Source organism: Chrysemys picta, chromosome 2 (genome assembly GCF_011386835.1).
Source record: "Chrysemys picta bellii isolate R12L10 chromosome 2, ASM1138683v2, whole genome shotgun sequence".
Classification (NCBI taxonomy): domain Eukaryota; kingdom Metazoa; phylum Chordata; order Testudines; family Emydidae; genus Chrysemys; species Chrysemys picta.
Genome location: NC_088792.1, coordinates 172695571 through 172721658, shown reverse-complemented (window position 1 = coordinate 172721658; position 26088 = coordinate 172695571). Strand labels below are relative to the sequence as shown.

The window sequence follows — 26088 nt, the reverse complement described above, 5'->3', positions numbered from 1 at the left end:
AGAGGTAGAGATTTCAGTTTCACTTTTTAGTAAAGCTGGTCAAAAAGTTTTGAAATCAGGTTAGCATGCATATGGTGTTAGTTGTTAGGAAATATCAATGCTACAGCATTTACCTGTGCTCATTTTGTATTGTACAGGTGTAGTAGGCGTATATGCAAAATTCCCCTTCTTAAAAGGATTGGATTCCATTTTGCCTGAATAATTACAAAACACACAAATGCCAAACGTATTTGGTAATCAAAAACCTAAAGGCACAAGTACTTCAAAACTGTTGTAATATTTATAATAGTATAAGAACACAGTTAATGCTCCTTATACAGAGGGGGGAAAAGGTGCTGTTACCCAAAAAGTTAAGAAGCTTTTTAACAAATCCAATAAAAGTATATTTAATTAAACACCTTATAGCTTAGTGAAGTGCGTAACAACCTTATTCTGTGTCAAGTTCCTCTAGCATAGACACTGGCAAAGTGCCAGTGTGACCAATGGGATTCCACACAGATGTAAGAGTTCCTTTGCTAGCAGATTCCAGTGCAGGATTAGAGTCTAGATATGGATTTAGGTACCTAATTTTAGGTACACAAATTTGAAAATTCCAGCCTAAGGTAACACAACAAGTAAACAGAAGAGCTGGCAGGTCATCTGATTCTCAGGGCTTGCCTATATGGAACCTTAGTTGGCAGCAAGCCAGGGTATGAAAGTACAGCACACTAGCATGCCATGCCTTAAGTCACCCTGTGAACCCTGCTGCCATGCACAACTTCTGTAGTGCACTTTGACTTACTGCTGTTTGAAACACTAAGCATGGCATTTTTAATACATGGCAGCAGCGTCCATAGGGCAACTTATCCCACAGCAGGCTAGTGTGCTATACATTCACATCCTGGCTTACCATCCACCAAATCTCTGGGTGGCCATGCTCGTAGTCTGGTATCTTCTCCACTATATCATGCTGCTTCCCAATAATCCCTTCTGCATTTCTTTTCTTTCTATCCAAATATTTAACTTTATTAGTGATTTTGAGAGTTACAATTTCCACCTGCAGATGTGACAGTCACAGCTCTCACAAACTCCTCTCAATCAATATATTGATATAGACAGCAATCGCAGACTCTCCATACAGCATTTTTTTGCATTCTCTCTGTCAACTCTGTGGCACCTTGTGGTTTCTTAGTGTAAAGTGCTGAAAAGGAATACCATACCCGGAAAATCCAGCATCTAGGGTAAGATGATTAATCTGTATAATACCTTGTCCTTTTCCTAAATGGTATGGGACAAACTCCACTGAACACATGGTTATTGACCTGTTTGTTTATGTTTATTTTTGCTAAACTCTCAATATTCTCTCCTTTCTCTGCCTCCATAGCCTTCTGTTCCTGAGGATACATACCTCACCTGCAATTGCTGAGAGGCATTGCCATAGCAGCATTAGATATAACGTGCTCTCTGTACAGCTAAGAGTGTCAGCTTCCTGTTGGCTTGAATTTAGGGTCACTTATGAACATGGATCTTCATCTGCTACAGCATTTACCCAATCAAGCCACCAGAGCCGGCAAAGATTCATTTTCTGAAAGGTACCAAAAATCCTCACTCTAACACTGTTTCTGTGCTGCAACTGACCTGCAGTAAGATTCTGACTCATTTTACACACCTTTGTGAGTCTAAAAACAACTACCATTTGCTTCTAGCACAATTTGGTGATTGTTCTTGTTTACGGTTCTTTCACCCTAGATGGGTTGGGAGAGTTTATCAGTTATTCAACTGCCAATTTACTCCTGGGGGCATTCTGCGCCAAAAAAAATAAAAATTCTGCACACAATATTTTAAAATTCTGCAAATTGTATTTGTCAAAATAACACTACATAATCATGCCAGTTTCAATTATTTTGGTAATTTATTTCAAAATACCGGTCAGCAAGTATGTCTGTAACAATACAGACACACACAAAAATTCCCCCAGGAGTAGAGAGTTAAAGAAACCTCTATAACAACCCAGTTCCTGTTTCTCTGCCCACCCCACCCCACCCCAGAGCCCAGCCAGGGGGCCAGACACTCACAACCCCTTCCCCCTCCCCCCGCCACAAAGCCCAGCTGTGGGGCCCTCCAGCTAATACACCTCAACCCCCTCCTCCCCAGAGCCTCCTGGTGGGCCCCCTCAGTCCAGATACCCACACTCTGTCCCTCCCCAGAGCCCAGCTACAGGGCACCCCCTTGCCCAGACACCTGTTCCCCTCCTCCCCCAGAGCCCAGGGATCCAGAGGGAGAAACAGTCTGATGCTTGGTCCCAGGCTTGCACAGAGTTTCCTGCGCGTCGCCCTCTCCTTCCCTCAGAGCATGCTGGGAACTGCAGCTGCCAGGAATCCTCTAGCTCCCTCCTCCTCCCCCCAGCAGTGTCTTCTATGTGCAAGCTGGGCTCTGCTGAGTCCAGTGGCCCCTAGTGGTGGCTAGCAGAACTGCAGCCCATTTCTGTGGGGGAAAGGAAATTCTGCATGCACAAAGTTAATTTCTGCAAAATTCTGCATTGCGGAGTGGCGCATAACTCCCCCAGGAGTACCAACTGGATAATAGCATGCAGTCAGTGGCTTGATTCTTCTCTCTCCTACACTGATGTAAATCAGGAGTAACTCAATTGAAGTCAATGGAGTTAAACAAGCATGTGAGGAGAATCAAGCCCACAGCATTTTAGTGAACTGAAGTGATATCAAAGTGTCAGGAAAACAAAGAGCAGTGGACCATAATATGTCTAACGGAACATTGCTACCAGCACCACTGCCTGAGAGTAAAAAATCAGCTGCTTGCTGGTATATGAGCTACAAAATGATCAGTGGCCATCTTACTTCTGGAAGACGACAAAAGGAGTACTGTTTGTGTTTTAGATAAAAAAGTAATAAGACAAATATCTCACCTACCTGTCTCTGTATTCGGGCTCTTTGGAAACAAAGGTGTGGATGCTTGTGGATGCTGGTCTAGGCCAGATTCAGGCACAGGGGGTTTATTCAGACTAAATGTATTGGCTGAATTTGATCCATAGAGATCCTCTGGACATCCTATTATCGGATCTAGAGGCCTCGTCCCATGCATAATATTTGGATTGTATGGTACATTTTCCCATATTGGAGTTGCTGCAGCTGGTGGTGGTGGTTGTTGTAAATGACTGTAATTGGTCATGTTACTATAGGCTTTTGACCTTGTGCTTTCAGCTTTCAGATACGATTCAGACATCTGTGGAGCAGCAGGTGGAGTTGCAAATGGATCAAAGGACACCCTTCGTCTTCTTTCCTCCTCTCTCTTTTCAGCACTGTATATCACAGGTTGGCTTTCTGAATTATCCATCCGACTGCCATACTTATGATAATTTAATTCATCCTGCAGTTTTCTTTCTAGGCCCATAGAGGCCTCAAAGGAGGTCTCACAGCTCTCGACAGGCTGGTTTGCCGGAAAGGGAGCAAACATGGCTTCATCCACATTGCCAGTCATGAGACCCTGAGAGCTATGTAGGGAATTGGGCTGATCTGCAGTAAGGAAGGGAAATTAAATATTTGAATTATCCCATAATCCAAAGGTACAACTGTAGTTTTCAATTACATCTCAACACCACCATGGAAGAGACTAGCATTTTTATATTAAAAACAGCTAAATAATTCATAACATGTAACCAAAGGTAATTTTTTCTAGAAAAGATAATACTGTATTTTACATTTTACTTAAGACCTTTTCATCTGAAATGATCACAGACCACTTTATAAACTGTGGATCTGACCATACTGAAATCAATGGCAAAAGCTCAGTGACTTCATTGCTACAAGACCGGATCTTATAGACAGTACGGTATGTATAGGGATAGTAAATGTTTCAAGCACCACTGAACTGCAGCCACCTCTAAGCAGAACATGGCACAGAAATACAACACAACACATCAGGCCAAGAAGGGAAGAATGAAAGGTCTTGGACTTTAGAGGGCCTGGTTCACTAATTTACCTCCAATGGAGTTATACTGCACAAAATTGGAGAGAGATAGTGGAAAATCAGACTCACAGAATTTCACTGTAGGTGCTACTTTATACAGCACTAAAAGTCACATTTCTTTCAATGGTCCTATCCCAGCAAATCTCAAATTAGCCTTTATGAATGCATCATTCTGTATTTTTAATGAACTTTGATTTTCAATCTCTGTCTAGCTTGTTCTTCTAGAGTTCAGAGAATACATTTTAATAAAGATCCATTTCATGTCTATGGGCAAAGAAGGACGTAACCCATGATTTTCACCTAAACCTTACAGATAAATTCTGTCCTTGGATGGGTGCACACAGCTTCCCTTAGAGACAACGAAAGGTTTGCTTGTGGTCTGAAATGGATTATTTGAATTCTAATGCTAAGCATTCTATAGCATCGCAAGACTGAACAAATATGTCAAAACCTGATTTTTTATCATGTTATTTGTTTATTTGTAGCATGGGGCTGAAGAGGATCTCCTATTGAGATTTAAAAGGATTACAGCATCAACATGGAGCTTTGAAATGGTCTTGTAGATGTTGGGCACCACTGAAAATAATGGGGCTCAAAAAAGCCACTGTAGCCTTAGAACAAAGCTTATGTGGGACTGGATAATCAGGGGATTGGTAATGATATATGGAATGTTGACCTTTCTATCTCTAGAATACATTTGAATCCAATCCAGGTTGGTGGTGAATGAAAACTTACTATCTGATGGCTGCTACATGGTAAATGTGACTTGGTTGACTTACTCTGGTTTCAAGTGGATAAATATCACCATTGCAAGAGGAAAAAAACAACCCCACTATAGTTGGCAACTGTCAGCACTCAACAGACAGGTACTAGATTGAATGTCATGGACTCTGAACTACCCTACCGTCTCTACAAATGATCCTCCAGGGCAGGCTTGAGGACTATTGGTGGAGCCTCTTAGGCATGTCTACACTACCACTTACGTCGGCAAAACTTACGTCGGTCAGGGATGTGAAAAAACACACCTCTGAGTGATATAAGTTATGCCAGCATAAGTGGTAGTGTGCACAGCTACTGCCACTCATTGGGGGTGGTTTAATTATGTTGATAGGAGAGCTCTCTCCCATTGGCACAGTGCGGCTACATGAGAGATCTGACAGTGGCACAGCTGCATCAGTACAGCTGTGCCACTGTAAGCTCTCTAGTGTAAACATAGCCTCAGAGTATGTCTACACTGAGTTTTAAAACCCATGGCAATGAATCTGAGGCTCAGGCTGGAGTCTGGGCTCTGAAGCCTAGGGAGGCTGCAATGTCTACACTGTTCTTAATGCTACAGCATGAACCCAGGTCTGTACACCCGTGGCAAGGAGTCTCGGAGCCTGGGTTTTTAAAACACAAGCATATACATGCCCTTACACTACCACTGGCTGCACTGTGTCTATTTACTGGATAAAGAGAGGACTTTAATCTGCAAGGTTGTCAGGGTATCACCTTTTACAAACACCACATTCACACCAAGTTTTTTTTAAAGGATGAGAGAGTTTGTAACATGGTGCTGCTACGTTTTAATATTTTTCCTAAGAAAACGTAACTTGCACATTAAAAATGTAGCCCTACTGAAATCCATTACCTCTGCTGAAGAATGGTATGAGTTGTTGCTAACCTGTCTTTGGGATGAGGTTTGTCAGGCAGATGATAAGACGGATCACATAATCTAGTTCATAGAAATCATAGAATATCAGGGTTGGAAGGGACCTCAGGAGGTCATCTAGTCCAACCCCCTGCTCAAAGCAGGACCAATCCTCAGACAGATTTTTGCCCCAGACCCCTAAATGGCCCCCTCAAGGATTGAACTCACAACTGTGGGCTTAGCAGGCCAATGCTCAAACCACTGAGCTATCCCTCTTCAAAATGGTCTGAGCAAAAGAAAACTTTGCAGGAGTTTTTACTGGATTTTCTAACATTGCTTATATGTGAGTGTGTGATGGGATATGTAAACCTGCCTGTGATGGGGTGTGCACCCCACACTGGCCCTGCAAAAGCTGAATTAGGCCAGATGGGCCCAATCTATTAATTAGGCTGCAAACTGGAGTATTTGGGCTGGAGGCAGCTAACTGGAGAATATCTCACCTGTGCAGGAATGGGGAGGGAGGGGCTATATAAAATAAAGGAAAATGGAAACAGGGGGACTCCTGGGAAAATCTGCAGTCACTGCCTGGGAAGAGGGTTTGGAGGTAGCAGAGATGTGTAGCCTGTAGTTGCTCACTGGGAGAAGGGAGTGGTGAAGCTGACAGAGAAGGAAAGGAGAGCCAAAGGTTAGGACAGGGCTAAGGAAAATGCAGCAAGGTATGGGATGGAACAGACCTTGACTGCTGATTAGAAGGTGCCTGAGCCAGAACATGGAGTAGAGAATGGGCCCAGGTTTCCCAACCAGCCACTGGGGAAGTGCATAGGAAGACTGCCTGAGTCTGTTTGGCAGAAGAGATGTCTTCCTTTCCCCTCCCCCCTCAAAAGGGGAAACCACAGTAGTGACCTAGCTGGGGGAGTGAGTCATGATGTGGCCACAGCAACTCCTAGAGTGAGAGAGCGGCTGCACACAGAGATGGAGGGACGGTTTGCAGCTTTGGGGAGAGGTGTTGAACTGTTCCCCAGAATGGCCAGGAGGAGGTGCCAGACCTGTGGTGAGTAGAGCACCCTGTCACACTGCCACAGGTGAAAAGGGATTAACTGGAGCCTGAAAGCTCTATTAGTACTGCCTGGGAACACCTGGAAAGGGTGAGTCAAGCTCAAGGAGGCCTTGAAGGAAGGAGGTCAGGGCAGCTGGGAGGAGGCCCAGGAGAGATGATATCTAATATGCTCTCTGAGTGAGAGAGGGCTGGCTGGCAAGAGCTAGGAAGAGAGGTAAACCTGGAAAATGCAGAGGAAGGATTAGCTCTACCAGCCAGTGTCCTGAGAACAGGATGAAGGATTCTGAGAACTAGACAGAGAGCCTATAATCAATCACATGCATCACACTGCTGGGAGTGGTTTAATGGTATTATTTTGGTTTGTCACTGCTTGGCAGAGAGTCCAGGACTATAGAAAGACCCCAGGAGGAACAGAAGACATTTGAGTTGATTATGTTATTTACCAGTTGTAGTGGACATTATTTGGGACTTTAAGGACAGTGGTGACCATGGAAGGAGGGGGACACTAGGGGAACCTGGCAAGGTCACAACACAAGAGACCACCTAAAGGCCATAAGGGGGAACTCTAGGATGGTGGATCTGTTACACAGTGCTACAGATTTGAACTCTTGCTAACAGGGCACTTGGGAGAAAGAAGTACAGACACACACTTTCCACTATGGCCACATATAATTATCTACAACTATATATTTCCTCAAAGCTGTGAAACAAACCAGGATTTGAGCTGATATGTGACAAAGGAAGGAACAGATGAATGGAGTAACCCACGACCAATCCCATGGTGTCCAAGGCAGAATCAATAGGGCGCAAGATCTTAAAACAAGTGACGTTCTAGTTTTTCACTCTAGTTGTTCTCAGGGCACTAAGGTTGGACTGGGAAGACAAGATAACTCCAAAGACTGATATAGCGCGGAACTGAAGCCTAAAGACCAAGCAAAAGTTTGTTGGTGTGAATCAACAGAGGGAAAGCTAAAGGATGTTATTAAAGTGAATATATAATGTAATGTGGCGATGGACAAATCAAGTATTGAACAAATGAAGTACAGATGGAAAGAGAAAATATTTTCTGCACAGAGACAAAAGCACAAGAGTTTAAAAATAACCTGTTTTTTTTTTTTTTTTCCAAACTGTAGAGCCTGGAAATAGTGATCAAGAGATAGTGTCTTTGTGACTTGCATTTTAGAACAGCAGATAAATCTGATCTTTTTATTCAGTGCTCTAGATTCACTCCCGAGTTCTGAACAACTGGGTCTGTTAGTTGCAGCTTTGAATAATAATAATAATAATATAATAATGGAATCAATTTTATTTGTCCCCAATTTTCCCTAAGCAGGCAATATGAAATAGTGTTATGAAGTGATGTAATAATCACCTGTTTGTGCATGTCCGTTATTTGGAGATTCTGCGACAGAGTCTATCTGAAGGGACTGCATCCTTTTCACAAGTTCAGTTGGCCCAGGGTACACTTTCTGTACACAGGAAAAAATATGCAGCACATGAAAGTTTAAGCAAAGGAAGCATCTTTACTGTAGAAACCAAATGCATCCCCATAGCGAGTGGCCCAAGTGAACAGCTTGCGTGCATCTCATGTTCTTTGTTGGTAGAACGCTGGTGGACCACGATCATTGCTTTGCAGGGCTTGCTTACTAGTCAGGCTAAGTTTACAGACAAGCAGTGTCTGCTTTCAAGGAAGGCAGGACTGATTACTATGTAAATATAGGGCATGAGTCTCTGATCTGGCCAAACTGTGCCCTTACTCACACTGACTACTGCCTTAGTCCATGAGCTAATCCCATTGGACTAGACAGTGACTCACTGCACTGCTCCCAACTCAGGTCTGTACCTACAAGTCACAGTCTTATCACATTGCAATCTATAGGATTGCTTGCAGAGTAAGATGCTGCTTAAGGTAAAGGTACCAGAATCATGCCCTATTTTATGTTTTTACATGTAGAGCTTAACTGGAAAAAAATAATCCACAGCTATGGCCTTGTTCTGACAACAGTTTATATGTGGGATATGGGGACAGGGAGCTTGGTGAAGATCCTTGGAAGGAATGTTTTAGTGTTTCACTGCACTTTCACCTTTGCAAACCCTTGTCTTCATTTTGCAAGGCCCAAGGAATAATCATCTTTACCCTGGCATTTTGATGTTCCAGTCATTCATGCCTTTTTGATGTCCTTAGTCAAGTAAAACTTGAAGTCAAGTGCAGTTTTACCAGATTAAGGACTTCTGGATTTGACCTGTTGCTCTTACTTGCACTTCTCAGAAAGTCATTAGTCACTGTCTTACCAGGAAGTCTTTTCACAAATTAAATACCAACAACAATCTCTTCCAGGAAACATATCTTGATCCCAGGTGTTCAAAGTTCAAAACTTCATTTTGGCCTTCTGTTAGGGCCTGATTCTGACACCCTGCTTATGCAACTGTGTATTACCCTGCTCCAGGAAAAGTCCCATTGGTAAAGAGTGCAGCATACTCCACCCTTGTCTTATTTCAAAGAGACTATTTGCAGAGAAAAGTGCTACTCAAAAATCAAACCGTAAAAAGCTACAAAACATATTGGTACAGCTTTGTTACTTAACCATATTCATTTGCTTGTATGTTGTATCCATATCTCCTACCCCTGATTTGTTTCTGCCTTTAGACTCTCAGCCATTGAGGGATTGTCTCTTTTGTGCTTGTGCAGAGCCCAGCACGATCCTGATTGGTAGCACCCAAAAGCCACATAATATAAAATATTTACTACTCAGAATTAGTATGAGTGGTAGAATCAGTTCCAGAAGAATATTTGTCTGTTTTGTCAACTTTATTTTGCAAAGCTTTGCTATCTTGCCAAAGAATACTGGACACATCTTCAAAGTCACTGCCTGGATTTCCCAAATCAGAAATGTTTTAATTCCCCATCCTGCAATTTCAGGGAGAGGGGAAAGCACCTGACAAAACATGGCTGTGTGGCAGAACAGTGGCACCATGGGGACACTGTCAATTATTAGTTTAAAATATTGGGGATGCAGTCCTTGTCACCTCCATATAAGTGGTACTTTCATTTCAGGGTTCAGCCACAGCATCAGGCCCTTAATGTCAGTAGGACTACTCCAATGAGTAAATGTTTTCCAGTGTGACTCAGGGCTCCACAATCTGGCCCAAAGCATTTGCCAGGAAGTAACTTGCCTTTTCATTATTATTTCAAATCAGGAAAGCATCCTTCTGCACAATAGTTTGCAAGCTACATCCTATAGGAGGAACAGGGAACCAAGTTACAGCTGAGAGAGGACTCAAAACTTTGAATTTCCTGACTCTTTTTTTAATTTAGATTACAGTAATGCTTAGAGGTCTCAACCAGGTTCAGGCCTCTCTGTGCTAGGTATTATGTAAACTGTATGTATTTAAAAACCTCAGCAATAACACTTCATAAACTATGAACCAGATTCTGTCACCTTAACTCATACTGAAAAGTAGCTTGCTCAACAAATAGTCTCTTTTGATTTCCATTAATGTCAATGCAGTAACACCAGTACAAAACTAACGTAAATGTGATTTCAGCAGAATTTCTAATGGAGGAAAGTTCTACTCACTGGCAATCAGAATCTAGCTCACAGGGCTTTTTTACCTGCCACCCATACTTGCACTAAGTAGCCCTTTACTCCACAAGCAGACCTATTGGAATCACTGGGAGTGCTTATTGAATATAGTATTACTTAGTGTGAGTAAGGGTGTTAGAATCTGGCCCTGTATGTATGTGTGTGTTTTTTACTTACAAGTTACGCTAGGAAGCATCTGGGATGCTACTTACCTTTATCTTTCTCAAGTCATCTTCAACATCTTTTTCTAGTTGCTCACAGTAAAATGGCTTATATTTCTGACTAATTTCTGCAGGAAAGGAAGATTAGGAGAAAGTAGTTTTAAATGGCAAATATAAATGACTGTGCTGCTTAGCTCACTTCCACCAAAACATTAACCAGTTAGTTACATAAGTTTATAACAGGAGTTGGCTCATAAAAATTAGAGCAATGTTAGCGGGGCTGATTTAGTCTTAAAAAGGAATGTAATGAGAACATTCTTGAATTCTTGTTCACTTTTAAGTATTGCATACATTCAGTTGCATTGGGCTATTTAATAAACACCTACCTACACAACTGCAAAGCCCGCACAGGCTGTAACTTTACGACAGGTGACTACAAAGACAGTGAGTGACAGCCAGGGTCTTCCAACAGTATTATGCTTTGCTTCCTATGTTCTAAGCTCCTGTAGTGTCTTAGCAAGACAAAGATACAATTCTATCCAGCTTTAGGGCCAAACTCTGGTATATAATCACTGGCCTGAGCCAGGGAGCTTTGGATACCAGGTGGCACCCACAGCATATGCCCTTTCCATGCAATCAGCTGTGTAATGGACCCCTATTCTTTGAGATACCCCCTCTAGGGTGCATGGAGGGAGCAGGTTTCTGTGCTCCCCCAAGCACAAGGACTGCAATTTGGGACTGGCCCTTTTGCAGGACATGCAAAAAGAGGGAGAGGCCTTCTCCCTCATCCTCATCCATCCCCTTCATCTCACCTTCATGTGCCATGGGCAGTCAAAATCTGCAAAGCACCTCATATACAAACTATATCCCAAATGGAGTGCCTTGCTCCATGAGTGGTCCCATTGACTGGGTCTGCTCATAACAGCTTTATAATACTACTTACCTTCTCTGAGAAGTGTTTTATTATCACTAATCCCATTTTACTGATGAGGAGAAACTGAGGCACAGTACTCGTATAGACATGATGTACTAGCAGCGGAATATGCAGGTTTGAGAATGGGATAGCAAGTAGGCCCCTAACAGGGTATTAAAGAGCTAAAAAAAAAAATGCAGGTGTGCATATTTCTGTGGTGAACTTTTAAACTTATACACACTGCATACCAAACAGCTGCCTGCAGTATCAGTGCTACTGCCTAGAACCAACGCTTTTCATGCAGTAGCTTTTCTTTTTTGTTTTAGTCACCAGTGTACTGAGAGCCAGGAAGACAGAGCAAGAGCAGCAGTTTTTACCTGCTGAAAAGCTAGAAGCATCATCCCAAATCCACTCAAGCCAATGGAAAGACTCCCATTGACTGGTCTTATTGGAAGAGAATTAGCTAGTTATAGCCAATGGCTATTACATAGCTCAAGATAGTAGCTTAGCGAAAGTTATGTCTGAGACAGTTTTTTAAGCCAAATCTTGGAAGGCTGAATTACTTAGGGCCAGTCCTATGAAGTGGTGAGTGTCTCCCAATATCAGGCTTTTTGTGACATTAAAGAGGAGGGTTACCCTATGATGAAAACAAGGTGATCGATTTTCAGCTGGGGTAAGTTGGCAAAGCTCCACTGAAGTCAATGAAGCTATGCCAATGTATATCTACAGAGAATGTGGTCCAGAGTTTATTCAGAATTCAGGTCAGATGATTGGAGGATAGCTAATGTGATGCCAATTTTTAAAAAGGGCTCCAGAAGTGATCCCGGCAATTATAGGCCTGTAAGCCTGACTTCAGTACTGGGCAAACTATCGTAAAGAACAATATTGTCAGACATACAGATGAACATAATTTGTTGAGGAAGAGTCAACATGGTTTTAGTAAAGGGAAATCACGCCTCACCAATCTACTAGAATTCTTTGAGGGGGTCAACAAGCATGCGGACAAAGGAGATCCAGTGGATATAGTGTATTTAAATTTTCAGAAAGCCTTTGACAAGGTCCCTCACCAAAGGCTCTTAAGCAAAATAAGCAGTCATGGGATAAGAGGGAAGGTTCTCTCATGGATTGGTAACTGGTTAAAAGATAGGAAACAAAGGGTAGGAATAAATGGTCAGTTTTCAGAATGGAGAAAGGTAAATAGTGGTGTCCCCCAGGAATCTGTATTGGTCCCAGTCCTATTTAACATATTCATAAATGATTTGGAAAAAGGGGTAAACAGTGAGGTGGCAACATTTGCAGATGATCCAAAACTACTCAAGATAAGTCCCAGGCAGACTGCGAAGAGCTACAAAAGGATCTCACAAGACGGGGTGACTGGGTAACAAAATGGCAGATGAAATTTAATGTTGATAAATGCAAAGTAATGCACATTGGAAAACATAATCCTAACTATACATATATGATGGGGTCTAAATTAGCTGTTACCACTCAAGAAAGAGATCTTGGAATCACTGTGGATAGTTCTCTGAAATCATCCACTCAATGTGCAGCGGCAGTCAAAAAAGCAAACAGAATGTTGGCAATCCTCAAGAAAGGGATAGATAATAAGACAGAAAATATCATATTGCCTCTATATAAATTTATGGTATGCCCACACCTTGAGTACTGCATGCAGATATGGTCACCCCATCTCAAAAAAGATATATTGGAATTGGAAAAGGTTCAGAAAAGGGCAACAAAAATGATTAGGGGTATAGAATGGCTTCCGTATGAGGAGAGATTAATAAGACTGGGACTTTTCAGCTTGGAAAAGAGGCGAGTAAGGGGGGATATGACAGAGGTCTATAAAATCATGAGTGGTATAGAGAAAGTAAATAAGGAAGTGTTATTTACTCCTTCTCATAATACAAGAACAAGGGGCCACTAAATGAAATTAATAGGTAGTAGGTTTAAAACAAACACAAGAAAGTATTTTTTCACGCAACGGACTATCAACCTCCGGACTATCAACCGCCTTGCCAGAGGGTGTTGGGAAGGCCAATACTATAACGGGGTTCAAAAGGGAGCTAGATAGATTCATGGAAGATAAGTCCATCAATGGCTATTAGCCAGGATGGGCAGGAATGGTGTCCCTAGCCTCTGTTTGCCAGAAACTGGGATTGAGTGACAGGGGATGTATCACTTGATGATAACCTGTCTGTTCATTCCCTTTGGGGCACCTGCCATTGGCCACTGTCAGAGGACAGGATACTGGGCTTGATGGACCTTTGGTCTGACCCAGTATGGCCGTTCTTATGTTCACGGACTTGACTTGTGTGTATGAGGAGATTAATTTTTATTTTGAAAAGAAATCTAAAACACACAAGCCTGTTACAAACAAAAATCATAACCTTTCTGAATGGCAAAATGAGCTTAATTCTTCCTTATTTTTTAAAACACTGGATATGTCAAAACAAAAATAATCCTGAAGCAGTATTTTACCTGAAAAGGTCGGCCGATTTTCTGGCTCTTGTTGCCAACAGTACTTCATTAAGTCGATAATTTCCTTTGGACAACTGTCTTTAATATCTTCTGTATTTGGCCTGTTCCCATTCATGATGCCAAAGCAAATGTGTGTTTCATTTATAGCATCTGAAAAACAAAATCTCAGATCAGACTCCTAATCACAGGGTTTTGCTACCATGAAAGGTCATCTCCTAGAAACAGCAAAGAAAGTGTCTCATTTAGACCCACAGATCTGCTGGCACATGAAAATGCCTACTTTATGGACCTGACTCTGAAACCCTCACTCGTGATGAGTAGTACTTACTGTGAGTTCAGTTACTTGCATGAGTATCTCCTACTCAATAGGAGTTAGAGTTACGGAACTGAACCCCCTAGGGCCTGAATTTCAGTTGCTCTGTTCTAGTGATTGGAGTAAAAACAGGGATGTGGCCTCAAAGGCAGTTTTAAGCCATCTTACTGTTCCTGTATTCCAGGGCTGTTCAGGGGCCTAGTTGGTGACCAATATAAGTGAGAGCAGCCCTTAGCCTGCTCCAACTTCTGCTCTGCTTCCCATGGCCGTCTGTGCCGGGGCTGGGAGCAAGTCTGGCAAGTATCCCTTAAGCCAGCTCTCCATAGGGCCGGCTCCAGGCACCAGCCCAGCAAGCAGGTGCTTGGGGCAGCCAAGGGGAAGGGGTGGCACGTCGGGCTATTCGGCGGCAGGTCCCTCTCGGAGGGAAGCACCTGCCACCAAATTCCTGCCGAAGAAGAAAGTGGCGTGGTGGAGCTGCCACCGGAGTGCCACCGATCGCAATTGCGATCGTGGCTTCTTCTTCTTTTTTTTTCCCCAGATGCTTGGGGTGGCAAAAACCCTGGAGCCAGTCCTGGCTCTCCACCAGCGAAGCAGGCCCACTGCACTGGAAGGATTCTCCTGGGGGTTTCTCTGGCCCCTTCCAGACTCAGTGGCAGAACTTAGCATAACTAAGAAGTAGGTGACCAGTGAGCAAACGCAAGATTAGTGCACATAACACTCTGAGTATGTTTACATTTCAGAGACTATACCGGCATAACTATGTCTGCATAGCTGTAGCAACATAACCCTATAGTGTGGGTGTAGCCTATCTTGATGGAAGTTTTTTCTGGCCAACTCCCTGAACAACAATCGTTACATCAATGGAAGAATTCTTCCGTCAACATAGCTGAGTCTACACCCAAGATTAGATTGGCCTAACTACGTCAGTCAGGGACATAGAGTTTTCACACCCCTAAATGAAGTAGCTGTATTGACCTAGCTTGTAAGTGCAGTCCAGGTCTAAGTGCAAATGCTGCAGGTAAAACTTGTGTCTGCCTTTTGAAAATCTGGCCCAGCCAGTATTTAGTATTTTAGTATCTGGTATAAGTTTCAGCACAAACGGGTTTGTAACAGGCAGTTAATGCAGTGTGTAGTGTAGTACAGTCAAGTGGAGTGTAGTATCAACATGGCAAGAGGAGAAGGTTATAATCCCCCAGGTGAAATGTGATTAGTGCAACAGAAGTATATAGAAGGGGAGGAGAGAGAGAAAAACAAAGGTGGTGTTGGTGGGTGTGGAGTGGGGAAGGGAGTTATAGAGAACAGGAATTAATGGTTGATAAGTTTAGTAGCATCTATGACACATGGGGATCCAACAGAAACCAGTCATTTTACTAGTAAACATCCCCAACTAGGGCATTCATTCAGATTCTAGAGTTTTACTAATCTAGCAAGGCCTAAGTAAAATGGAAAACAACAAGGGTTTAAAATGGAAATGGTTCTCCAAACTTGGAATCAGTCTGTTTGGATTTCAGGAGGATGACAGAGCATCACCACCAATGCCTGGGAGTGAGGTATTTCAGAAACTAACACCAGCTTTATCATACGTGGTCAGTTAAGAGAAGCACTCCTAACGAGAGGTACTGCTTTCAGTTCTGGAAGCCAGAATTAAAGTGTGACTAAACCTCCAAGTAATATGAGTTTAGCGGTTATTTGTCTACATCATGTAGAACCACCACACAGTTTGTCAGAAATGTCAGTTTCTGCTCAGATGAGATCCAGAATTGCAATAGCAGGGATGATGCAGGTCAGATGTGAGTGCCACTGGGTGAGTTATGTGGGGAAGCTTGTACTTTGGTGGCCAGTCCTAACCTGCTCCAAGCAATGCTCTGAGTTTCCAACACTCACTAACATTCACAGGAAATTCATCAAAGGAAACAAATACAGTATGGAAAAGTAAAATGTGCCTATATCTGCTATATTGTAACTGAACTGATTTTAAGTGTGTTATGGATGTTACAAACTGGGATTCCACCAAATCTTTGATATATCTTAAGACTGATAAGAGAAATGGTCTAGTGGTCAAAGCATAGGACTGGAAGTTAGGAATTTCTAAATTCTAATCCCAGCCTTGGACAGTGACTCCTTCTATGGCCTTGGACAAGTCACTTAATCCATCTGCTTTAGATTTCCCCCAGGATAATGACAACAACATAGGTGCACTGTGAGGATTAATTAGGCCTTGTCTGTACTTGGAAATAGCCCTAATTTAGCAATCAGTAGCCAACAATTGCTGTAGCTGCATCAACGCTGATCCTTAAGTGTAGACAAAGGCAAGCCAGGGTTTGTACCAACTGAGCTAATTGGGGTTTACTGCTTCTTCAAGTAGGGATAAACTTCAATTAGCCCCACCAATACAAACCTCTACATGTCTTTGTCCACCCTTAAAGGGCAGTATTGGTGCAGCTGTACCAATTATTGGTCACCAGTTGAGGAATAAGAGCTATTCTTGAGTAGAGACAATAACTTGTTTAATGCTTATAGGACATTTTGAAAATGTTATGTACTAAGTATTATAAGTCTTAGTTTTATAGCTTCCTTAAAGGAAACTCATTTAGCAATACAAGTCTCTCCAAGTGACCTACTTTCATATGGCTCTTTGTTGGCAAAAATTGCCCAGAGCACTATGCCAAAACTGTAAACATCTGACTTCTCCACAGGTTTTGTGTTAACTGAGCGTAAGTGCTCCGGGGCCATATAGAAAAGAGTGCCAGCGGCGCTCCTGGATGCGCTCTTGGAATTGCTCTTGATTTTCCTCTGCCGGCTGGTCTCTTCTTTGGTCAGTCTACTCCAGTTTTTAAAGCAGGCGACGCCAAGATCTGCAATCTGTAAAACAGGTCAAATCAGAGCTACTGAAAATGGAGGATGTGGCTAATAAAGGGGAGAGGTGGAGCAAATTGTTTCACATATTACTCAAGGTTTGTTAAATATGAGGGAATATTTATTGAAATGACGACTTATCTGAAAACTCAAACTCTTCAATAAGTATAACCAAAGAGGGCCAATTAAATCATATTTTAAAGATCTCAGTGAATTTGTTGCCTGAATCAAATATTGTTGCCAACTGAGACACATTGAATTTTAACATATTGAGACACTGTTATAGCCCAACCATGTTATAACACAATGTGGCTTTGCTTATATGGATGAGACCAAACTGGGTTAAAATCATGTTAGAGAATGGAAGTTCAGGGTGAAATTCATCCCAGTGGAGGCGGTCAACACAGATACACAGTGGTAAGATTAGGATAGGCCCGGATGGGGAATTAACCAATTCCATCCCAATTATAAAGGGGTTTCGACAACGCTGTCTCTTAGCCCCTTTTCTTTTTAAATCAATGATGCTTTAGCATTAAAAGGGCATCAGTATTCAAGCTCCCGCAATTATGAATCACTTTGTCTTATTCTATGACGACAACATGGTTCTATCTCAAACACCATTGGGACTGAAGCGTTTATTAAATTCATTTGGTTTATACTGTCAACGGGAGGGCCTCTTGATAGATTATTTGAAAACTAAAGTAACAGTCTTTAGTCAGAGACAGAGGTTTCATAAATGGAAGATCAATGGGCAGTGTAGTGAACAAGTTAGCTCTTTCTCCTATCTGGGTATCTGATTCACACAAAATTGTTTGTGGGATAAACATATTCCGGTAACAAAAGAAGGCCTCAAATTCAATGCAAGCTGTGTTACATATTTCCTGGACTCCTGGGGGCCACTTAATTGCACCAGTCTTTAAGAGTATTTTGAGACTTGGATTTTGTATGGCGCTTGGATTTTATATGGCACAGAAATATGGGGATGGAATGATCCCCACTGCCCCCGGGACTGGAAGTGATTCAGAACAAATTTCTCAGGAAGATTCTTGGTCTCCCAAATAATACCCCAGCTGCTCTTAGAGCTGTGACAGGTATGAACTCTATTCTGTCCAAATTGCAATATAGGAATATTAATTTTTGGCTTTGCATTCATAGCATGCACCCATAGCATTTGTCAAGGTTAGACTTAGCAGAACGGCTCAGTAGGACTTTTTCACATAAATTTGCGTTCTCTAGGTTTCTCGGAATTGGAAATAATTAGATTTAAGTTTTAAAATGTGAAATCCATAATCTGGTCGAGAACAGAAGATATTAATAAGCAAATATATATGGTAGTGATTTCTATTTCAAATAGGTCACCTTGGTTCTCCATGTTAAAAAGACTCTTGGGTATGCCAGATATTGAGAGAGTTTGTGTAATAACTTGCTAAGGAGGGCCATGAGAGTTCTCCATTTTCAATCAATGAAGACCACTTACTTAGAAAGCCGATATACTGGCACCGAGAAATGTAACCACCTCTGTCCATGAGGCTTCGGGCATTATTTATTACATTATAACCTGTATTGCCACTTGAGGTCAAAATGGCTCTCCGTGTTTTTGTCCCAGATGCCTTTTTTTATGCCCTCTCAGATTAGGAACTGTTAAGAACTGACAATGTACTATGATCCGAGCAGTTGCTCTATTTGCATGAGCAGCTACTAAAATAAGGAAAAGGCAAGTTATACGGTGATCATATATGGTTTAATGGTGTATGTCCTTTTTAATTTTTATGTATAAGTATTTTAACGTTTTATAATTTTAGATTTTCAGTTTCATTGTAATACTTTGGGGATTTTTGTTAGCCCTAAGTGAATAAATTCATCACGGATAAGTAGCTATTAATAAACGTTGTGTCCCCTAGACTTCCTGTAGCTCCCTAGTAGGCCAAATTCAGAAGTGATGTATAACATGTATGGGTGAGTATAAGTTACATGTTGGTAAGGAGGTGCATGCATGTTGTGGGAGACTTATACCAAACCAGACTATCTAACTCCCTTAGGCCCAATCTTCTCTAGAACACTGGTTTGTCCTTACAGATGTTAGCAGTGTTGGGGGACCTTGTGCAGACTGGTCACCAGCTGTTGCTTTAACCACCATGTTAACCCAACTTGCTCAGAGCAAATCTGACTCATCTCTAAATTTGGCCTCAGAGCTTTAATGGGGTTCTGTAACATGGTTATGAGCACTTGGTTTGGTTCCATCCATGTAAACAAGACCAAATATTAAGATTAGTTATCCAATTACATATGCAGTATTGATGGGGACTTAATCATTTGGTGTCTCTGCAGTTAGCTTCTCTTCTCCTCTCTGCAGGATGCTCCAAAGTTGTTGTTGTTTTTCATTTGCTGTTAGCTCAGACTTGTCATGTCACATGAGCTAATGACAAGTGACATATATCAAGCAACAGAGCTTTCCTTACAAGGGGCTCATTAAATAACTGCAAGTAATGACAGGGGAGACTGTTTCAGTAGTTCATCTTCACAGGACATATGTCCACAGGACAAAAGACATGGGCTGCTGCAGATCCTACTCAGATTTACTCAGCAGCAGACACTGTGAATAGGGGATTTGATTCAAAGCACCTGAAGTCAGTACAAAAACTTCAGTTGACTTCAATGGGCTTTGGATCAGGCCCACAAAACACTTCTGTGAAGGTCTGTGTCACTGCTTTTCTTCTGTAGCTGCTGGCTGACATCTAAAAGTAAGGAAGAGAGGGAAAGAAGCACACAAAAAAATAAAAGGTTAAAAAAGGAAAACGCAGGAAGAGGGAAAGCGCAGGAAGAGAAAACACAGATGAGACAGGAACAAAGGTGTGATATTTGCCATAAAGCAGTTTGATGTGCTGTTCTGGTATTTCTATTTTTTTCTCAAGTTGTGTTTGTTGAGGTTTGTCTAAAATTAATAACTTGTAAATAAATTAATGACTAAAATAACCAAGTGAGCAAAGCCAGTATTTTCTCTCTACTTTCCATCCCATATACTTTTGGCAGAGACAGATAATGAACATTTCAGGATCAGCTTGTAGGTGGGCCACCACATTTTAAAGATGGGCTACTAAAATTTGATTTTTGACAGCCCACTGGACTACTAGGTTATTAATCCTTGATAAACTCCAGCCTATATAGCAGGAACCGCACTCTATGGCCCAAATCACAAGTGTTCTCGGTTTAAATTCTAATAGTACCTTAATGTGAAAGTCATCGTCTACAAGGATGTTTTCAGGTTTCAAGTCTTTGTGTACCAAACTCTGCTCATTTAAATAAAGCATTCCTTCAATGATCTCCAAGATGAACCGCCCTTTCACAGACAAGGGAATAGTGGACTAAAATAAAGAACAGGAAATACAAATTATCAAAACTATTGCATAGAACATCATAAAATGAAACAAATGGCCTTTAAAAGGCTCCCCCTCTCAGCCTCCCACAGTATCTTTGCTCAAAGTGGGAATTAAAAATCACTGAAGTCCTTCTTGGACCTAGATTCCACTCACTTGCACCAGAGTAAATCTGGAGTAACTCCATATTTACACTGGTGGAACTGAGATCAGACACAGGCCCTCTATGATTACTCTTCAGTGGGTCTCAATAGATGCATCCGCACAACTCTCATAGATTTCAGTGGGAAATGAACACATGTACCTGAGGGCAGAATTTGGCCCAATGATTAAAAGCCTCGAATGAGTCTGTCAAAGGCTACTGCTACGTTAGATCCAAGATCTAACTCACTGGGGTTAAAGGCTGCCCTACTTACACACAGTGTAAATTAAAGGGGATATACAGCAGGGGGTCTGAGAGTGGTTGTGGGAAAGACTATTTTACCCAGCAGCATGGTACCAGAGCAACATTTCGGGTACTCTGCTGCCAGTACTCAAGCCCACTACTAGTAACAACTAGGACTTTGTGCACCACTATATGGATAAGCCAGAGGAATAGTAGGCCTTTGGATGCACAGAATGGCAGATTCATTAGCCACTCCCAGGCATCTTTCCAACCCCTTCCACCTGCCATGGAGAAAGACATCCTAGAGTGCACAGGGTATAAATAACCTTTCAATCTCCTGTCCCTTCTGCTGCTTTTAGAATCTGCTGTACCTGTAGAGGCAGAGGCTGCATTTGGCCCTACAGCAGGAAAAAGGGGATCAGAAATTGAAGATTCTATGCATAGTTATTTCCTTTGGCAATAAAAACCACAACCTGTCCTTTTCACACTTCTTATCAACCCTGATTGGAAAGTTTGCTTTCACTTCCCCTTATGAATAAGGTATAAACAACATTTCACCCGTAACCTTCCTAAACCAAAGCTTACACGAAGCAAATCACTGATTATTTTTTTCTGCCAAATAAAAGCATAAAGTAAAATCTCTTAAAAGACCAGAAAAACCACTAAGTGATTTTTAAGATATACAGCAGTATCAGCTTCCTGCAATAATAACTGATGAATGCATGTATGAGAGATTATTTACTTCACTACTCACTGTTTTTAGTACTTTCATCAAGTTTCCCTTGTGCACATACTCCATCACCAGAGAGTAGTTCCCATCTTCCAGAATGATGCCTAGTAATTTCACCACCCGATCGTGACTTAGTTTGCGCATAATCTTGCCTTCTTCAAGAAGGGAAGCATTATATCTGTGAAATGGAAACTACAGGATTACACTGTGTACAGGTATCAGACTGGTAAGAGCATAGTAAGGCATAAATATCCTGTTGACTCATAGTGAAAGTGATGGCCAGAAAAGTAAGTCCATCTTCATGACCTCTTTAAGGTGGGCCAGGTCTTCAGCTGGTTTAAATCCACTGAATTCTGTTTATACTATCTGAGCCTCTAGCCTAGTAACTTTTATATCTGTTCCCAACTTAACTAGTCTGTTCACATACTCTTAATTTAGGGCCTGATTTTTAGTAAGTGTGCAGGTATACATGCTTTGTATATGCAGTGCTGGATGGGTGTATGCAGGTCCCTGACTTGCATGTATCTAGCCTGCTTACAAACTTGATGAAAATTAGGCCTTCAATAACGTTTTTTTTTTTTTTTAATTTTGGAAAATGGTTTACATTATATTTGAGGACATGGCTATTAATTGGCTTAATTTATTACAGACACAGTAAGATACCAAACACAGACTACTTCTCTATAGCTGCCTTCTCTATAGCTAAAAATATAATAATGTAGTTAGAATTTCAAAGCAAGTTAATCTTTTAAAATTGCTTTTTCCAAAGTGCTCTATGCACTCGCCTGTGGGGATGAAGAACTAGCCAGGGGAAGGGGAGACACAGACAGACCTAACAATTGTTCTATAGAATCTCTACTTTCATTTAAAAAAACATTAGCCTCTAGCTGTTGTGGGTTTGAACAAAACTTTCAAACCATGACCCAAGTGTAACTGATGCAGTTATATCTGCCGGAGTTTGCAGACAGTCTGAAACAATAAATCTGAAAGGTATGAACATCTCAGTGGGCACTAACTCAGATGCCAATGAATATACTTTGTAAGTCATTGCTTAATATAAAAAATTAAGAAGGGGCAGTTAGAAATACAATCTAACTTCATAACATTATAAAATTGGGGTAGGCTTTTAGCAATAGATGGTGGAGCTGACGGAGGCACAATTAGTTTCATATTCCCACAGGGGGCTCAGTTTTCAAAAGTTTGTGAAACACTGTCCTGTTGGTTGAAGGATCCATAAGTGAGATGCCTAAAACCCACAGGGAAAGAGGGAGACAGAGAGAAAAAGAAAGAGAAGGGTTTTGGATAGTTAGTGCAGGAACTTGAATGGAGAGACGTAGGGCTTGGTCACCAACTGGTGTCAGTATAACTATGTCGCGCCACACCCCTGAGTGACACAATTACTGTACACTGACCTAAACCCCAATGTAGACAGTGCTATGCCAACAGGAGGGCTTCTCCTGTCAACCTAGCTACCGTGCCTCAGGGAGGTGGAGTACCTATGCTGATGGGAGTAAGCGCTAGTGCTGTAAGTGTAGACAAGGCCTAGGACTCTTTAGTAAACTGCTAGTATTCCAGGACTGACTTAAAAGCTAATTTCAGACAGGATTTATTACAGAGGGATCATCCAACCATGGCTGTGGACAGTGTTTAATTTGTCATGAAAGAGCTGCACAAATTAAGCAGTAGTTGGGTGGCCGGAGAGCGGCGGTGGCTGCTGGCTGGCCTCCCAGCTCTGAAGGCAGCACTGTCGCAGCAGCAGCACAGAAGTAAGGGTGGCAGGGTATGGATATTGCCACCCTTACTTCTGCGCTGCTGCTGGTGCCAGCACAGCCTTCAAAGCTGGGTGGCCAGAGAGCAGTGGCTTCTGCCCGGGAACCCAGAGGTGCCAGGACTATGAACTGCCATGCCTAGAGGTGCCAGGACTTAGCCCGGCAAGCCCAGGCACAAATTAAGCACTGACTGTGGATACTGGATGTTCATAACCCTTGTTATTATGGATTAATGGCTTGCAACACTGATTGTCGAAAGCCACATTCTGCTTGGTCAGCTGGTGATCTGCATCATCACTCAAGAGCGCACAGCTAGGAGCTCATTGAGGATTGTTAAAAAAAACAACAACAACAACCCTGTAAGCATTGTGTTAAATGGGGAAGAGTAAAGTTAGTGAGAAGAAAAAGAATTGTGGCCATAGTGCAAGAGGAAGTAGCAGCTTCCCTGTAGTATGTTGTGTGCTAGCACTCTCCCAGGCTGTGATTCAAAGTGAAACTGCCCCTTCCCAGTCTTGAGTGTCACTCTACAGCAATACAGAAGAGGCTGGGCTGCTTTCAGCTGCTGTAGGCTCAATTAGGAGCTTTTTAAAGGCTTCTGATCAACATTTTAAGTAAAAATAAACTTAAGGATTTGAGATAGAGGAGGAGAGAAAAACAGTAAAGGCAGCCAGAAGGTTGGGGAGAAAAGCGTTGCGGGCAGCAGTCTGTGGACTATCAGAGTCTCTTCATTCACTTCACGCTCTTAAAACTAAACTGGGAACTGTTCCATAGTCTCAGTTCAGTTTTTATACCGAATTAGAAGAATGTGGGTATTTGTGTCTTTCTAGTGGTTGGTCCACATAAGACGTTTACAACTCTACTACTGCTCCCAGCTAATGGACTTAGGGCCTGACCCAAAGTTAATGGAGTCTTTGCATTAAATGCAGTGGACTTGACCCCAAGCTGTTAGTCCTTCAGTTCAAAGGACAGAGGCTCCCGCTCGTCATGGTGTAGTGCTGGGGTTCAAACCTGGCTGTTGGCCCGGGCAGCATTAGTTAAAATAACAGAAATTGTTTTCCTGCTACACCTAACTGGACATTCCCAGTTAAGTGCCTGATTGTGTTTTTCACTTACATATTTAAAAAAAGTGCCACCCAGTTGAGTTTTTGCTTTCATTTAAGCACACAAGAATTTATTTGCTTTTAAGGACTCCATGTGGAAACTGTTAAATTCCCAGGTAATGGAGAACTTCATTATAAAGATGAGGCAATGCTTTAGAAAGGTTAGCTTTGGAGAAAAAAATAAAAACCTTAGTGGAAAGTTCTACTGGTGCCTGCAATATCCACATACAACATCTTTCTTCCAAAGATTTTAAATGCTATATAATCTCTCCCTTCATCTGTAGCAAATTGCTTCACAAAGGAGATCAGTATCATCATCCCCATTTTACAAATGGGGAAACTGAGGCACTGAGCAGGGAAATGATTCACCCACCGTCACACAGGATAGCTATGGCAAAGCAGGGATTTGAATCCAAGTCCAAGTTCAGTGCTCTATCTATTAGGCAACACTGCCTCCCTTTAAAATAAAGTAAAAATGCTTTACAACACTCAACGAGGCAAGAAGTGCAATGCAGGGATCACAGCAACTGCCACTGGGGTGGAACACAGCAATGCTGCACATAGAGATAGTACATAATAGTTCAGGACAGCTAGTGAAGATGAATTCGCTGCACAGTCCATGTAATATGTAATGAAATGCAATTTGCTAACAACAGATTCCACCCACATAATCACCATAAATCACACTTAGTCCTAATGTAGAACACATTCTCCATCATCTGCATTTAATAAAAATAATAAAAAAAAAAATCAGAACTGAAGCTTAAGTATACACTATGCAATGTGCTGCACACGTTATATCCATCCTGAAAATATTCTCTGCACCGAATTGCCATTTATCCTAAGATCTCTTCACACTACTTTGGCAGTGTAAAAGGGCCTCAAAATGGGTGTACGTGTAAGGCCCCTTTACACTGTCACAGTGATGTAAAGGGGCCTTAGCGTAAATGAGAATCAACCCCCTCTCTCCAACTTACTCTGTGCGCTGGGGTCCCGTATATACTGTTTTTAATACCACAAGCCCATATTTCTTGTGATAACATAAAGAAACCATTCCAAATCCTCCAGCATCTAGTTCTTCCTTCTGCAGCAAGTCCTGCGTGTTCATGTGAATATCTTCCAGCGACATCTTTGTAGCCTCCAAGAGCTTAGGGTTTACAAAAATACAATACTCCTGGATCTGTAACATGAAGAGAGAAGACAAAGAAAGTGTCATCATCCAACATTCATGTCACAGTAAATGAAGATCTAGTTATGCAGGTAGGCTCAGATCCTCAAAGGTACAGCATTTCGATGCCTATCTTCCCCTGAAATAAATGGGAGTTAAGTGCCTAAATACCTTTGAGGATCTCGGCCCTGGGGCACTGTGTACCTCAAAGAAACACCCTGGAACCCCCGTACTTAGCATTGTCATATAATTATGATATGTTTTGTACAAAGTATGCCTGTGAGGTATCATTTTAAAAGCCTTGATCTGTTGGACATTAATATCCTGTTGGATCGTATGTGCTATCATTGTATGGGAAGTTATGAATTTTTGCTATGTGTGTCATACCCAAATACATTGTGAGGCTGGGAACAGCTACAACCGGCCTTTCAGATACAACAGTGGAGTAGCCAGACATGCTGATGGTCCATTAAAGAGAATCCACTATCCCAGGAACTGTACACAATGGAGACTTCTCAGAGGTAGCATTTAAGACAATGTAGAATCCTTGACTAATGGAGGCGGACACCCATGTCACAAGCAAGCTGGAAGAAACTATAAAGAG

At 41.9% G+C, this 26088-nt stretch overlaps 1 protein-coding gene across 6 annotated transcripts in view; it reads right to left on the bottom strand.

The window, feature by feature from the left end:
- Positions 1-26088, bottom strand: part of RIPK1 (receptor interacting serine/threonine kinase 1) — a 70671-nt gene that overhangs the window by 5998 nt on the left and 38585 nt on the right. For all 6 annotated transcript variants that reach the window (XM_005307061.5, XM_065584886.1, XM_005307062.4 and 3 more), the window contains 9 exons: positions 25294-25496; positions 21472-21625; positions 20183-20320; positions 16724-16964; positions 13790-13939; positions 10447-10523; positions 8023-8119; positions 2907-3509; positions 114-194 (listed from right to left, as the gene is read on the bottom strand). In XM_005307061.5, the coding sequence (XP_005307118.2) occupies positions 114-194; positions 2907-3509; positions 8023-8119; positions 10447-10523; positions 13790-13939; positions 16724-16964; positions 20183-20320; positions 21472-21625; positions 25294-25496 (1744 nt within the window). The remainder of the gene's footprint in view (positions 1-113; positions 195-2906; positions 3510-8022; positions 8120-10446; positions 10524-13789; positions 13940-16723; positions 16965-20182; positions 20321-21471; positions 21626-25293; positions 25497-26088) is intronic.